Genomic DNA, 12,086 nt, shown 5'->3' on the forward strand with positions numbered 1-12,086 from the left:
TCGAGGGGGAGGGGCGGCAGCGGGCGGGCGCTTTTGTTTGAATGGCCCCACCTCCTCCCCAGGCCGGGGAATCCCCCCCCAATCTGGAGCCCTTTACTCCATCCCCTCCAGCCCCCTCCCTGCAAACAGCAGCTCTGGGAAGAGGCGCCCCTCACCCGAGTGAAACTCCTCCCATCCCACCCGGCCCCCACGGAGCGCCCTTTAATCTGAGATAATCCCGGCCCTCGGCTGCAACACGGCCTTTTATCCCAGTATCAAAGCGTGGGTTGGGGTATACGCAAGAGTGCGGCTGGAGTCGCCCAAGCTCAGAGTAAGGGAGTCCTTAGAGCTCCGGCCGAGGAAGGGGGCCCCAGACGAAAGGGGAGGGGCTGGAGGGGTCCTAGAGCACCACGACGAGGAAAGCCCCCATCCGCACCTCCACGATCCCCCCCCACCCGGCCCTGCACGGGGCCAGGAGCCCTGACCGCTGGCTAGACATTAGCGACACCTAGCGGCCGCACGGGGAGACGCCGCGGGCGGGCGCCCGGGACCCGTTGCGGGGGATCCGGGTGATTCCAGAGGGGGCGTGTGTGCGCGAATCTCCGCTCAAGAGTGGCGGAAGATGAGGACGCTGTGCCCGAGCCTGGAAAACAGCAGCCCCCAAAGCACAGCCACTTCGCCCCCACCTCCGACGCCCCAAGGGCAAGGCCATATCCCTCCTCCAGTTACAGCCTCCCAGGGCAGGGCCCTGTACCCCTCGGACTGGGAAGGTCCTCTCCGATCCGACACACCCCTCCCCAGCGTAGCGTTAGGTCCCTCCCCACACAGGGCAGAGGGGCGGGTAGTTTCGCCGAGGCCCCGCCCCTGCAGTGGGCTCGGGCTGACGTCACTGCGGCGTGACTAAGGGGACAATCCTCTCCCTCAGTCTCACGAACTGTCCCCTCCACCCCACGGCCGCCGCAAACGCCCGACGTGGGGCAGCGGGAGATGCGGGGGGATAGAGGTTAGAGCGCCCTCCCGTATACCCCCAGGAGGTGCCTGGGTCCGGATGAGAGGGGGTCTCGGCGGGGACTCCCGGGGGCCAGCACACGTGCGCAGGGCCCTTTAAGGCGAGCTCGGTCGCCAGCGCCGCCGCCGCCGTTACCAAGGATGTGACGTCATGCGCGGGCAGGGGCGTGCGCGCGCAGGCGGAAACGGAAGGGGCGGGGCTCCGCGGGCTGAGCCTCCAGCGCTGCCGCCGCCGCCGCCGCCGCCGCCGCCGGAGCGGGCTGGGCCGCCGAGGCAAGATGGTGGACTACAGCGTGTGGGACCACATCGAGGTGTCTGACGATGAGGACGAGACGCACCCCAACATCGACACGGCCAGCCTCTTCCGCTGGCGGCACCAGGTAGACCGCGTGCGCCCATCCCCTTCCCCCGCTGCCGGGACTCCGCTCCGGAGTTCTGCCCCCCGATACCGCCAGGGCCCCGCCATTGACACCCGGGATCCCCACCCCGCAGTCTGGACTTTCATTATCGCCCGGGGTTCCTTGATTCAACTCCGGGACCCCAGAACTGCCGGGACCCTGGGTTCCTGCCCGCGATCCGGGCCCCCCTTCCGATTTCTGCATGGAACTCCCAGTTGATCCCTAGGGCACCTTCTTCGGAGGCTAGACTCTCAAGATAAGCTTTGGGGGTGCCCCCCAATCCTGTCTGGGACCTTCCATCTACACTCAGAACTCTGCCTCAGAGTCTGGACCCGGGTCCTATTCGGGTACCCACTTTTCTTGGATATCCCATCGGCTCTCCCCAGTTCCTAGAGTCTGGACCCCTAATACTTTGCTTCTATTCTGGAATCTTCCTCCCTGGGTCTTGACGGGGTTCCCATTCAGATCCAGAGATCCCACTCCTCCAAACAAAGCAAGGAGCTCTGTCTTCCCCTGAGATTTCTGTTCCTGGCCTGGGACTCGAAGCCATACCCAAGACTCCTTTCCTAGAGTGTAGACCCGTGCCCCCCCAGGGCCTTCAGTCCCATCTAGGACTGGAGTTTTGGAATCGGGTTCCCTTCCAGACTGAGCCACCAGCTCCACCCTGAGGGAGCCTCCACTTCCAGCCGCTCTTCTTTAGTGTCACCCACTGCAGACCTCATTTCCGATCACACCTGGAAACCCTACCCACGTGGCTCCCGCCCAGCCAGAGCCCCTGCCTCTGCTGGGTAGTGCAGACCCAGTCATTGCCCACCCCAAGACGGGCTTCCTGTGGGAACCTTTGCTGGCGTTGGAATTGTCACCCAAACCCAAGGCCACCTCGCCTTCCTCCTGACCCCAGGCTGGTCTGCTGTTCTCGGACACCCAGATTGTCCCTGCCCCCACCAGGGACCCTCCCAGTGTGATTTCAAATTCACTGCCCCTTCTTTTATCTCTTTGCTCTTAAATCCAGACCCAGAATCCCAAGTCTGGGTGTCCTCTTGCCCCCCTCCCTGCCCAGCAGTGCTGGCAGACCAACAGAATGGCTCTCGTAAGACCTAATGGCCTAACCTGCTCCCCCAAATCAGAACTCCTGCACCCACATAGGTATAACATACCTATGTTATACTCTCAAACTGAGGGTGTATATCTCTCAGAACCTTCCAGTTAGAAATTCCTCACTCCACTCTCCCATATGGCTACTCCCAGTCATTTATCCAGAACCTCCTAGAAGGGCCCTTCCCTGTCCTGCCAAGACAGGGCGTTAGTCCCTACAGCTGGTTCCCGGTTCCATCTCCAACCCATTCCTTAAAGCAGCTGTCTCTTGGCCTGCCGGGCAAGCCCCTGAGGTGTAAGAAGAAAGTTCTAGCACTTGTGCTTCTTGCCGTGTGTAACACCTTATTATGAAAGACTTAAGACCTTCACAAAGCTCTAAAAGACTATTCTTGGGAACACCTCTTTCTGTCACATTCAGAGGTTAATCTATAGCTCAGAATGGAGAAGGGTTTGGTCCTGCTGGGTGGGAGGCGGGTGCCCCCTCTCCTGCAGCGTCTTTCTCCCGCCACGCCCTCTTCCCGCCTCCCTCCTGGCCCAGAACATTTTCCTGTCCTGCTGCCAAGAGAGCCCCGAGGCTGTAGTGGAGGCAGGGGGCCTCAGCGGCTCCACCGGCAGGCAAGCCTGGGTTCTAATCCCAGCCCTGCCCCTTGCTGCTCTGCTCTGGGGGCAGCAAGACCCCTGGTTCCCAAGACCACTGTAAGAATGAAATGAGGTTGGGTCTGAAAAGAACTTGGCTCAGGGCCTGGGAGGGAGTAAGGTAGCAGAGGGGGCGGTGGGGTTAGTAAAAAGGGATCTGGGTGTGCTTCTGAGCGCAGGCCTGCCCACCTGGCTTCACATCCTGGCTCCTGAATCCTTGACTTGCTGCATGACCCCCAGCGAATCTTTTGATCTCTCTGTGCCTCAGTTTCCCCAGCTGGCAGTATTAATAGTATCCACCCCAGAGGGTTGTTATAAGGGTCACCTTATTTGTTTAACGCGTGTAATGCCCTTGAGACAGCAGCCGGCATGTGATGAGCTCTCTGTAAGCCTTAGCCATTATCATCATCATTTTTATTTAGATAATTCACACTCATGGTAAAAAAAAAAAATTCCGAAGTTTCCAGAAGGGGACAGGTGAGGCTTCCCAGCTCCAGCTCCCTGGCTCCTTTGCCATTACTGGTTTCTTGGGGCCCTTCCAGTGAGCTGTGCGGCGTCAAGATTCCATGAGCCTCAGTTTCCCTGTCTGTAAGGCGGGGAGGCAGTGGCACCTTCTGGCTGCCGTGGCTTCCGCCCTGCCCGGCCTGCTGCAGCCCCTCCCGGAGGTGTAAAGCCCAGGCCGGGCAGGCTGCCGCCCCCACCAGCTCCAAGCCCTTTATTTAGCTTCGGCCTCCCTGGCGGCCACTCAGACGACACCTGGGAGAGCTTGGTGGCCGTGCAGCAGAAGCCAGCAGGGCGGTAGGGTCCTGCTGCCAGCCGAGGCCAGCTGTGTGCCAACCCCAGAGAGCCCCTCGCAAGGCAGAGGGAAGGCTCCAGGGTGACGCAGGCCCACGGTGGAGAAGGGGAGGCGGCAGGGGCCAGGGCTGCCTTCTCTTACCCCTCCACGAGGCGAGAGCCTTTTCCACCCCTTATCCACATGGGGAGAGGGAGCTCCGGGTTGGCCGTGCCAGCCCTATGGGGCCTTAGAGAAGGTTCTTCCCATTCTCATGCTCCATGTGCCTGGCCCTGTGCTCGAACTCGCGATACAGCCTCGAATGAGGCCCAGACACGAGTCAGCAGACCATTCTGGTGGCAGTGGCCGTGACCACGGTCGTAACAGTGGGACCCGTCTACTGATTCCGGCGTTACCGGCAGTTTCTGTCAAGTAGCTCAGTCCTCACAGCAGTGCGAGGCCCCATTTCACAGAGGGGAAACCAAGGCAGGGAGAGGTGTAAGCGGCTTGGCCAAGGTCAGGGGCACGTCACGGGTAGGTCGTGGAGTTACTGATGATGTGGTAACGACCACCCCCAGTTATAAAGCGTTTCCTCCGGGTCAGAACTGAAGCTGAGCCCTTGAAGTCCATTTCCTTGTTGGAGCAGAACGGTCCTCAGAGAGACTGTCCCCTTGGACGGATGGTAATGACAGTAGCCAGCATGGGAACGGTGCTCTGGACTGTCTCCTTTAATTTATAATCTCCTCTGCTTCTCCCGGTGCAACCTGTGAGGTTGGCGTTGTTGTTTGCATTTGACAGAAGAGGAAACCGAGGTTCCGAGAGGTCAGGGGATTGGCCCAGGGACACCCAGGCAGTACGCTGTGGCCGTGGGACACGACCCCAAGTCTGGGGCCCCGAGGCCATCCTCCAGCATCTCATCACGTCCTCTGATCATCTCGGAGGGCCTTTGGGGTTCAGTGACGCCCAGGGTGGGGACACTTGGGAAGCCTCTGTTGAAGCTGAGACTTGAGTACAAAGCAGATGGAGGGAGGGGAAGAGAGTTGCAGGTGGAAGGAACAGCATGTGCAGAGGCCCAGAGGCAGGAGAGAGCTGGTGCATTTGGGGAACCACAAGGGTCAGCATCTGCCTGGGACCCAGAGTTGGGAGCAGAGGGCAGGACCCTGCCCCCCCACCGGGCCGTGGTGCCAGCTGGGCAGCTTGGGGTGGGGTCAGGGGTCCCATCTGAACCCAGACACTGCAGGATGGGGTGGCAGGGAGGGCTGTGCTCAGATGTGCGGGTTTCAGACTCCTCTGGCAGCTTCCGAGTGGACTGGGGGACAGCGATTGAAGGCGTGGCTCCTCTCTTGGGAGCCGAGGGAGATGGTGGTGAAGCCTGGCGGGAGTGGAGAGCAGACAGGGCCGTGCCATCTGATAGGGGCCCAGATAGGGGACTAGCGAGAGGGGGAGTGAGGAGATGGGGCATCATCACCAATCTTGGGGCACAGCCCAAGAGGAGGTCTGGGGAGTGACCTCCGGGGCGGGGGGACAGGAGGCCGGTGGACACCGAGCTGGGGCTCAGGAGGGCATGCTGGCCCCAAGACAGAGCTCAGGGGCCCCTGGCAGTGATCCAGGCACAACACTCGGGGTGGGGTGAATTGGAGAAACATCTAGAAGTGAAAAGTGTTAGGACTTGGTGGCAGAGTGGGGGGACGAGACAGAAGCCCAGGTTTTAGGGGCTAAGATGGTGAGTCCAGTTTTGGACACAGAGTTGGAGGCACCTATGGGACGCCCAGACAGAGGTGGCTTGAGGGGGCAGCTGGGCAGGGGAGGGGGCCCAGGTGTCACTGAGGGCAGCTCCGGGGAGGAGGGGGGTGCCTGAAACCCTGGTGGGGGGTGGGGCCCCCATCCAGCTCCTCTTGACTTTGTTCTTCCAATAAGTGATTCCAGAACCTCCACTATGCGCGTGTATGGAGACACACCAGAGAACAGATCCCACCTCCATGGAGCAGATATGCTTGAAGGGGGACAGTGCCCTTAACGTGAGAAATAATTGTCACCAGCTGTTAGCAGGTGACAAGTGCTGAGGAGGAGGATAAAGCAGGATGAGGTTAAGGGGAGGTCTCCATCTTCGGCAGGATGGTCAGGGAAGGCCTCCTCTGTGAGGCGACATTTGAGCCCAGAGGGTTAGGATGGGAGGAGCCAGCTGTGGGGGATCTGGGCAGAGCGTTCCAGGCTGAAGGAACAGCCAGTGCAAAGGCCCTGAGGTTTGAAGTGAGTTCAAGAAAAGGTGAGGCAGCGAGTGTGGCTGGAGGGAGGGGGGGAGTGGGAGGAGGTGAAGCCATGGAGGTGCGAGGAGGGCTTGGGCTTCTGCTTTGAGTGAGGTGGGAGCCACGGAGGTGTTCTGAGCAGAGGAGGGACCTGCCCTGACTCCGGGGGCGCAGGCACCTGTGGGGGCGAGGGCGGAAGCTGGCCATCTAGGGCTCGGAGGTTGCTGCAGACCTTCCCTGGGGCCATCTCGGGTGCAGGGGGTCGCGGGGCGGGCCGTTCCCCCGGCGTGATGGGCCGTCCTGCCCGCAGGCCCGGGTGGAGCGCATGGAGCAGTTCCAGAAGGAGAAGGAGGAACTGGACCGGGGCTGCCGCGAGTGCAAGCGCAAGGTGGCCGAGTGCCAGCGGAAGCTGAAGGAGCTGGAGGTGGCGGAGGGCGCGGGCAGCGAGGCGGAGCTGGAGCGGCTGCAGGCCGAGGCGCAGCAGCTGCGCAGGGAGGAGCGCAGCTGGGAGCAGAAGCTGGAGGAGATGCGCAAGAAGGAGAAGAGCATGCCCTGGAACGTGGACACGCTCAGCAAGGACGGCTTCAGCAAGGTGGGCGGGGACTCGCGCGCGTGCCCGGCGGGCGGCCGGCGCCAGGTGGGGGCGGGGCTGAGGGCCGCGGGAGGGAGGGAGGGAGGGAGGGAGGAAACACCCCACCGGTACCCCCTCTGATCTGCCCGAAGGCCCTAGTCCGAGGCCACACCTGCCACGCCCACGCTCCCGCCACCCTGATGTTCGTGGCGCCGTCACCGCCTCCTCCGTGGATGGGATGGGCGCTGCGGCCGCGGCTCGCCCGGCCCGGTTCCAGGCGCTCCGCGGCCTCGCCCCAGCCCACTCCCCCTGTCGCCCCGCCACAGAGCATGGTCAACATCAAGCCGGAGCAGGCGGAGGAGGAGTCGGAGGAGGCGAGGGAGCAGAAACACAAAACCTTCGTGGAGAAGTATGAGAAGCAGATCAAACACTTCGGTGAGCTGGGCGCAGGGGCTGCAGAGGGGAGGGTGCCAGGGCGGGAGGGTGCCAGAGGCTGGGCGGCCCTCTGCCTCCAGGCCCCTTCCAGCACCTTCCCAATGTCTTCTCACAGGCATGCTGCGCCGCTGGGACGACAGCCAGAAGTACCTGTCGGACAATGTCCACCTGGTGTGCGAGGAGACGGCCAACTACCTGGTCATCTGGTGCATTGACCTCGAGGTGGAGGAGGTGAGTGGATCGTGCCCCGGGGCCCGGGGGAGGCTCTGCTCTGAGGCCGCCACTTGGTGACGGCGTGCCTGCTCTCCCTCGGCAGAAATGTGCCCTCATGGAGCAGGTGGCCCACCAGACCATCGTCATGCAGTTCATCCTGGAGCTGGCCAAGAGCCTGAAGGTGGACCCCCGCGCCTGCTTCCGGCAGTTCTTCACTAAGATTAAGGTCGGGGTCCTGAGCAGCCGGGGCGGGGTGGGGGGGTGATCGGAGGCCCCCTCCTCAGGGAACTAGCCGAAGTCCACCGGGGGAGGTGGACACGTGTCCGCTTAGACTCACCCCGTGATCAGCTCCTCATGCATCAGGAGAGGGCGGGGCGGGGGAGGGGCCGAGAAGGGGTCGGCTCCGGGACAGATTTTGAAAGCAGAGTTGACAGGATGTGCCGAAAGTCTCCAGGAGAAAGTCTCCAAGTCAAGGACACCTCTGGGTTTCTTCCCTGAGCACACGGAAGACCAGAGCTGCCCATGCTGAGCTGGGGGAGACTCAGGACGGGGCAGGCGGGGGACAGTCAGGGGCTCGGGTGGGGGTGTGGCGTTTGAGGTGCCTGTGGGAGGCCCCACATGAGGACACGGAGGAGGTGGGGGGCAGGGGTCTGCGGGTCGGGCAGGTGGCGGGGACCAGACGGAGGAGGGAGTAGAGAGGCCTTTGAGCTCAGGACCAGAGTTGGGGAGCCCAGGGCGTCTCTGAGGGCCTGCAGCGGAGGGTCCTGGGTCCCCAGTGCCCCCCAAGCCCCGGGCCCAGCCCAGTGAACACCTCCCCCAAACGCCCCCCAGACGGCCGACCGCCAGTACATGGAGGGCTTCAACGACGAGCTGGAGGCCTTCAAGGAGCGCGTGCGAGGCCGCGCCAAGCTGCGCATCGAGAAGGCCATGAAGGAGTATGAGGAGGAGGAGCGCAGGAAGCGGCTCGGCCCCGGCGGCCTGGACCCCGTGGAGGTCTACGAGTCCCTCCCTGAGGTGCGGCTCCCCAGCCCCAGGCGGGCGGCCTGGCCCGCGGGCCCCGCGGGGTCCCAGGGACCCAGGCCCTGAGCGCGCCCCTCTGCACCCACAGGAACTCCAGAAATGCTTTGACGTGAAGGACGTGCAGATGCTCCAAGACGCCATCAGCAAGATGGACCCCACCGTGAGTAACCGCGCCCCAGGCCCGCCCACCAGCCAGGCTGGGCGCCCCAGGCGGGCGACACGTCCCCCTCGCGTCCCTCCTGGGCTTCTCGGAGGAATAAGGGAGATTGTGTCACCAAGCAGCTGGCACACACGGCAGCCGGGCTTTCCTGCCACACACACACTCGCATTTATTGAGCACCTACTGTATGCCTGGCATCCAGCAGTGAACGTGGACCTTTCAGGCCGTGTCCCGTATGATTGAGTGTCACTGTCACTGTGGGCTGTTCATGAGCTTAGCCGGCACATCCCAAGGAGGAGGGCTCCTCCCCAGCCTCAGTTTCCCCATCAAACCACAGTTTCTCTTGATTTTCACTCACAAAATGCGTGGGGAGGGCTGAGCACGTGGTAGGTGCTGATAAACATCCATGTTATTGTTAGGAACAGTGATGGCGCTGGTAGATGAGAACTTTGAATCTTAATAGACCTTGGTTTGACCCCATTCCTGCCTCTCAGCTCACTGGTTGGCCACACTGGTTTCCTCATCTGTAAGACGAGTCTAGTTGCCAAACCTAGCCCCGGGTTTCTAGAGACTTCCATGAGAATGAGCATCCAGATCAAGGGTCTTCAAACCACAGCTCGCAGGCTCACTGCGTGTTTTTATAGTTTTATTAGAACACAGGGGCCGCTCTCATTGATTTTCTCATATCGTTTCTGATTTGTGCTACAACCATCAAGTTCAGAAGTGATTGGTTGCAAGGTGGCGACAGAGACCACGTGGCCTGCGAGCCAAAAATATTTGCTCTCTAGCCCGTTACAAAAAAAGGTTTGCTGACCCTTGTGCCAGAGCTACACTATTTAAATTTGATGTAAAGTAAAATTTAAAGTTCCGTCTCTCTCCTGCACGAGCCACACGTGGCTGGTGGCTGCCACGTTGGAAGCGCAGATCATAGAGCACTTGCATCAGTGCCGACAGTTGTTTTGGGCAGCTCTGATCTAGAAGGAGCAGTAAGCAGGCTTGAGGATGTGCGGGGACAGACCGGCCGCCAGAAGGTGGCAGCCTCGCCTCACGCGTCCGCCCTTCTCCCCGCAGGACGCAAAGTACCACATGCAGCGCTGCATCGCCTCCGGCCTCTGGGTCCCCCACTCCAAGTCCAGCGAGGCCAAGGAGGGGGAGGAGGCGGGCCCCGGGGACCCTTTGCTGGAAGCCGCCCCCAAGCCAGGCGACGGGAAGGATGTCAGCGCGTGACCCGCCCCGGCCGCCTCCCGCCTGCCTGCAGGCCCCTGGGCGCCCCTTTCAGAGAACAAAACTAGATGCCATGTCCCCAGCTCCTGGCTTTCTCCACTTCTGCTGCCCTCGCCCCCAGCCCCGGGGGCCTGCCCCCCATGGCCCCACCCCCCCCCAGCACTCATCCAGTCTGCTTTGAGTCAAGGGGCTTCACTGCCTGCAGCCCCCCATCGACATTATGCCAAAGGCCCGGGGGGCCAGGGAAGGGCAGAGGTCGCCAGGCTGGTCCGCGGGGTGGGAGGAGGGTCCCGGGCTGAGGGGCGCTCGCCGGTCACTGTGGGCTCTGTTTTCGCCGTCTGTCCGCTGTCTTCTATATGGTAAACAGCAGTGACCTTCCAATAAAGGATTTCAGATGTTCCGCGGGGCGATGTGGGGGCTGTTGGCGCAGCTCTTCTCGTGGGGGTGGGGGGGAACCTGGTGAGTGTTGGCGGCTGGGTCCATGCAGCCTCGGGCTTTGCCCTCCTTCCCTCTGGGCGACTCCCTCTGTCCTCACTCCAGGCTCTTGCACAGGCTCTTCCACTGCCCGAACCGTCTTCCCCGAGATGCCTCTACATCCAGGTTCTCAGCTGGCGCCCCGCCCCTCAGTCTTGGGCTTATCTTATCCCGCAAGCCCCCTACCACAGTCCATTCGGGAGTATCCTCTCCATCATGTCTTACTTCCACCCGGCCAGAGCCGCCTCCAGAACAGACCTTGAGTCCCAGCACTGCCCTTCCTCCCAGCGGCCTCCACTCTGCTCCGGGTCCACGTAGCCTCTGGCCTGGACACCTGCCCTAGCCTCCTCCCCGTCTCCTCCTTCCACACTGGACCCCAACAGGCAACGGCCGGAGGGCACCCACGAGCGCGCCAGTCAGGTCACCTCCCTCCCCCAGAGCAGAAGCCAAAGTCCTCCCTTCAGCTCACCGGGCCCTGCGCCATGTGCTGGTCACCTCCCTGCCCTTGTCTCCTGTCCTCCCCTCTTCTCTATCAGAGTGACCTTGGGCAACTTAGCTGCAGTGTCCCTCTCTGTACCACGAGGGTAATGTTGGTGCCCTCCTCCCGGGGTTGTGAAGACGAGTAGATGAAATAACACCACAGGCAAGCATGGTCTCTGGCACTTAGATCCTCAAGAATGTGGGCCTTGGAGCATGCGTGTTCCTCTGCCTCAACACCCTTCCCCGAAGTCCTCAAGTAGGGCTCCTTTAAAAAGTAGTAAGACATTTGGGCCACGTGAAGGCTTACGGAACAGTATAATAAACAAGGACCCATCAGCTTAAGACGTGACATACCAAGGATCCAGTGAAGCCCTCTGCCCGCCCACCGCCTGGCAGCTCCCTGTCTCTCAGACCAGAGCTCTGCCACCTCCTCCCAGAGCCCCTCCTTGACCTGCCTTCTGGGTGGCCCCTCACGCCCAGCCACGTACCTTGCCTCGCCTGCCGACCGGTGTGTTGCCGTCTGCCTTACGCTGTGAGCGCCACCAAGGCACAAACCGAGTCTTTCCGGGTCCTGAGATACTCGGGGCCCGGGTTCGCAGAGCAGAGCCCTAGGATGCTGCGCCCACATGGTCACCTGCAGGGGGCAATAACGAGCTGCAAATCCCAGTGGCGTCACCTAATGCTCTTTATACGGACGAGAAGGGCAGGTGGGGGATCCGAGGACACGGGAGGGAGTGAGATGCATCCTATAGCCCTGGATAAACCTCTCCCATCCAGGGTCCACCTAGGACGGTCAACTTCCTAATTCTTGACTGTGAAAACTTGCAAAGAGAGAATCCGTGTGGCTGATCTTTCCTTTTGCCTCAGGCTCCAAAGTAACCCAACACTGTTACTGATTCTTTGCTTAAAATTTTGATATTTTGTTCATTACGGGTTTTTTTCATGTTAATTGTGCTTTTTGAAACAATCGCATTAAAGTGTTTATCTTGGTCGCTGAGTTTTTTGGCGCCCTCTTTGCTTTGATGCCTTTCCTGCCTCACCCTAGTGGTGACCCTGGTGGGACACAGGATTTAAGACATCAAATGATATTAAGAGAGAGACCGTGAAGCGGCTCCCTCTCTACTTGTCCTCCACCCAGCGGTTCCCTGCCCTCAACCACGGGAAGCCACTGTCTACAGTTTCCAGTGACTCCCTCTGGGGTTTCCTTCTGTAAAATCAAATATATTCTTATCGTGGGGCTGGCCCCGTGGCTTAGCGGTTAAGTGTGCCCGCTCCGCTGCTGACGGCCCGGGTTCGGATCCCGGGCGCGCACCGACACACCACTTCTCCAGCCATGCTGAGGCCGCGTCCCACATACAGCAACTAGAAGGATGTG

At 61.2% G+C, this 12,086-nt stretch overlaps 1 protein-coding gene across 2 annotated transcripts; it reads left to right on the forward strand.

The window, feature by feature from the left end:
- The first annotated feature begins 1,202 nt into the window (after nucleotides 1-1,202).
- Nucleotides 1,203-11,708, forward strand: CDC37 (cell division cycle 37, HSP90 cochaperone). Of its 2 annotated transcripts, none has more exons than XM_087425476.1 (8): nucleotides 1,203-1,367; nucleotides 6,445-6,726; nucleotides 6,858-7,140; nucleotides 7,256-7,371; nucleotides 7,457-7,579; nucleotides 8,185-8,367; nucleotides 8,462-8,533; nucleotides 9,605-11,708. In XM_087425476.1, the coding sequence occupies exons 1-8, from the start codon at nucleotides 1,266-1,268 to the stop codon at nucleotides 9,758-9,760; spliced, it is 1,317 nt and encodes a 438-aa protein (XP_087281602.1). In that variant the 5' UTR covers nucleotides 1,203-1,265; the 3' UTR covers nucleotides 9,761-11,708. The 2 variants fall into 2 exon arrangements, with proteins under 2 accessions (XP_087281602.1, XP_004442684.1); XM_004442627.3 differs by having other exon boundaries at nucleotides 1,204-1,367; nucleotides 7,032-7,140.
- Nucleotides 11,709-12,086: the final 378 nt, after the last annotated feature.

The sequence above is a fragment of the Ceratotherium simum genome, chromosome 39 (genome assembly GCF_057802395.1).
Source record: "Ceratotherium simum simum isolate JZ-2026a chromosome 39, ASM5780239v1, whole genome shotgun sequence".
NCBI lineage: Eukaryota > Metazoa > Chordata > Mammalia > Perissodactyla > Rhinocerotidae > Ceratotherium > Ceratotherium simum.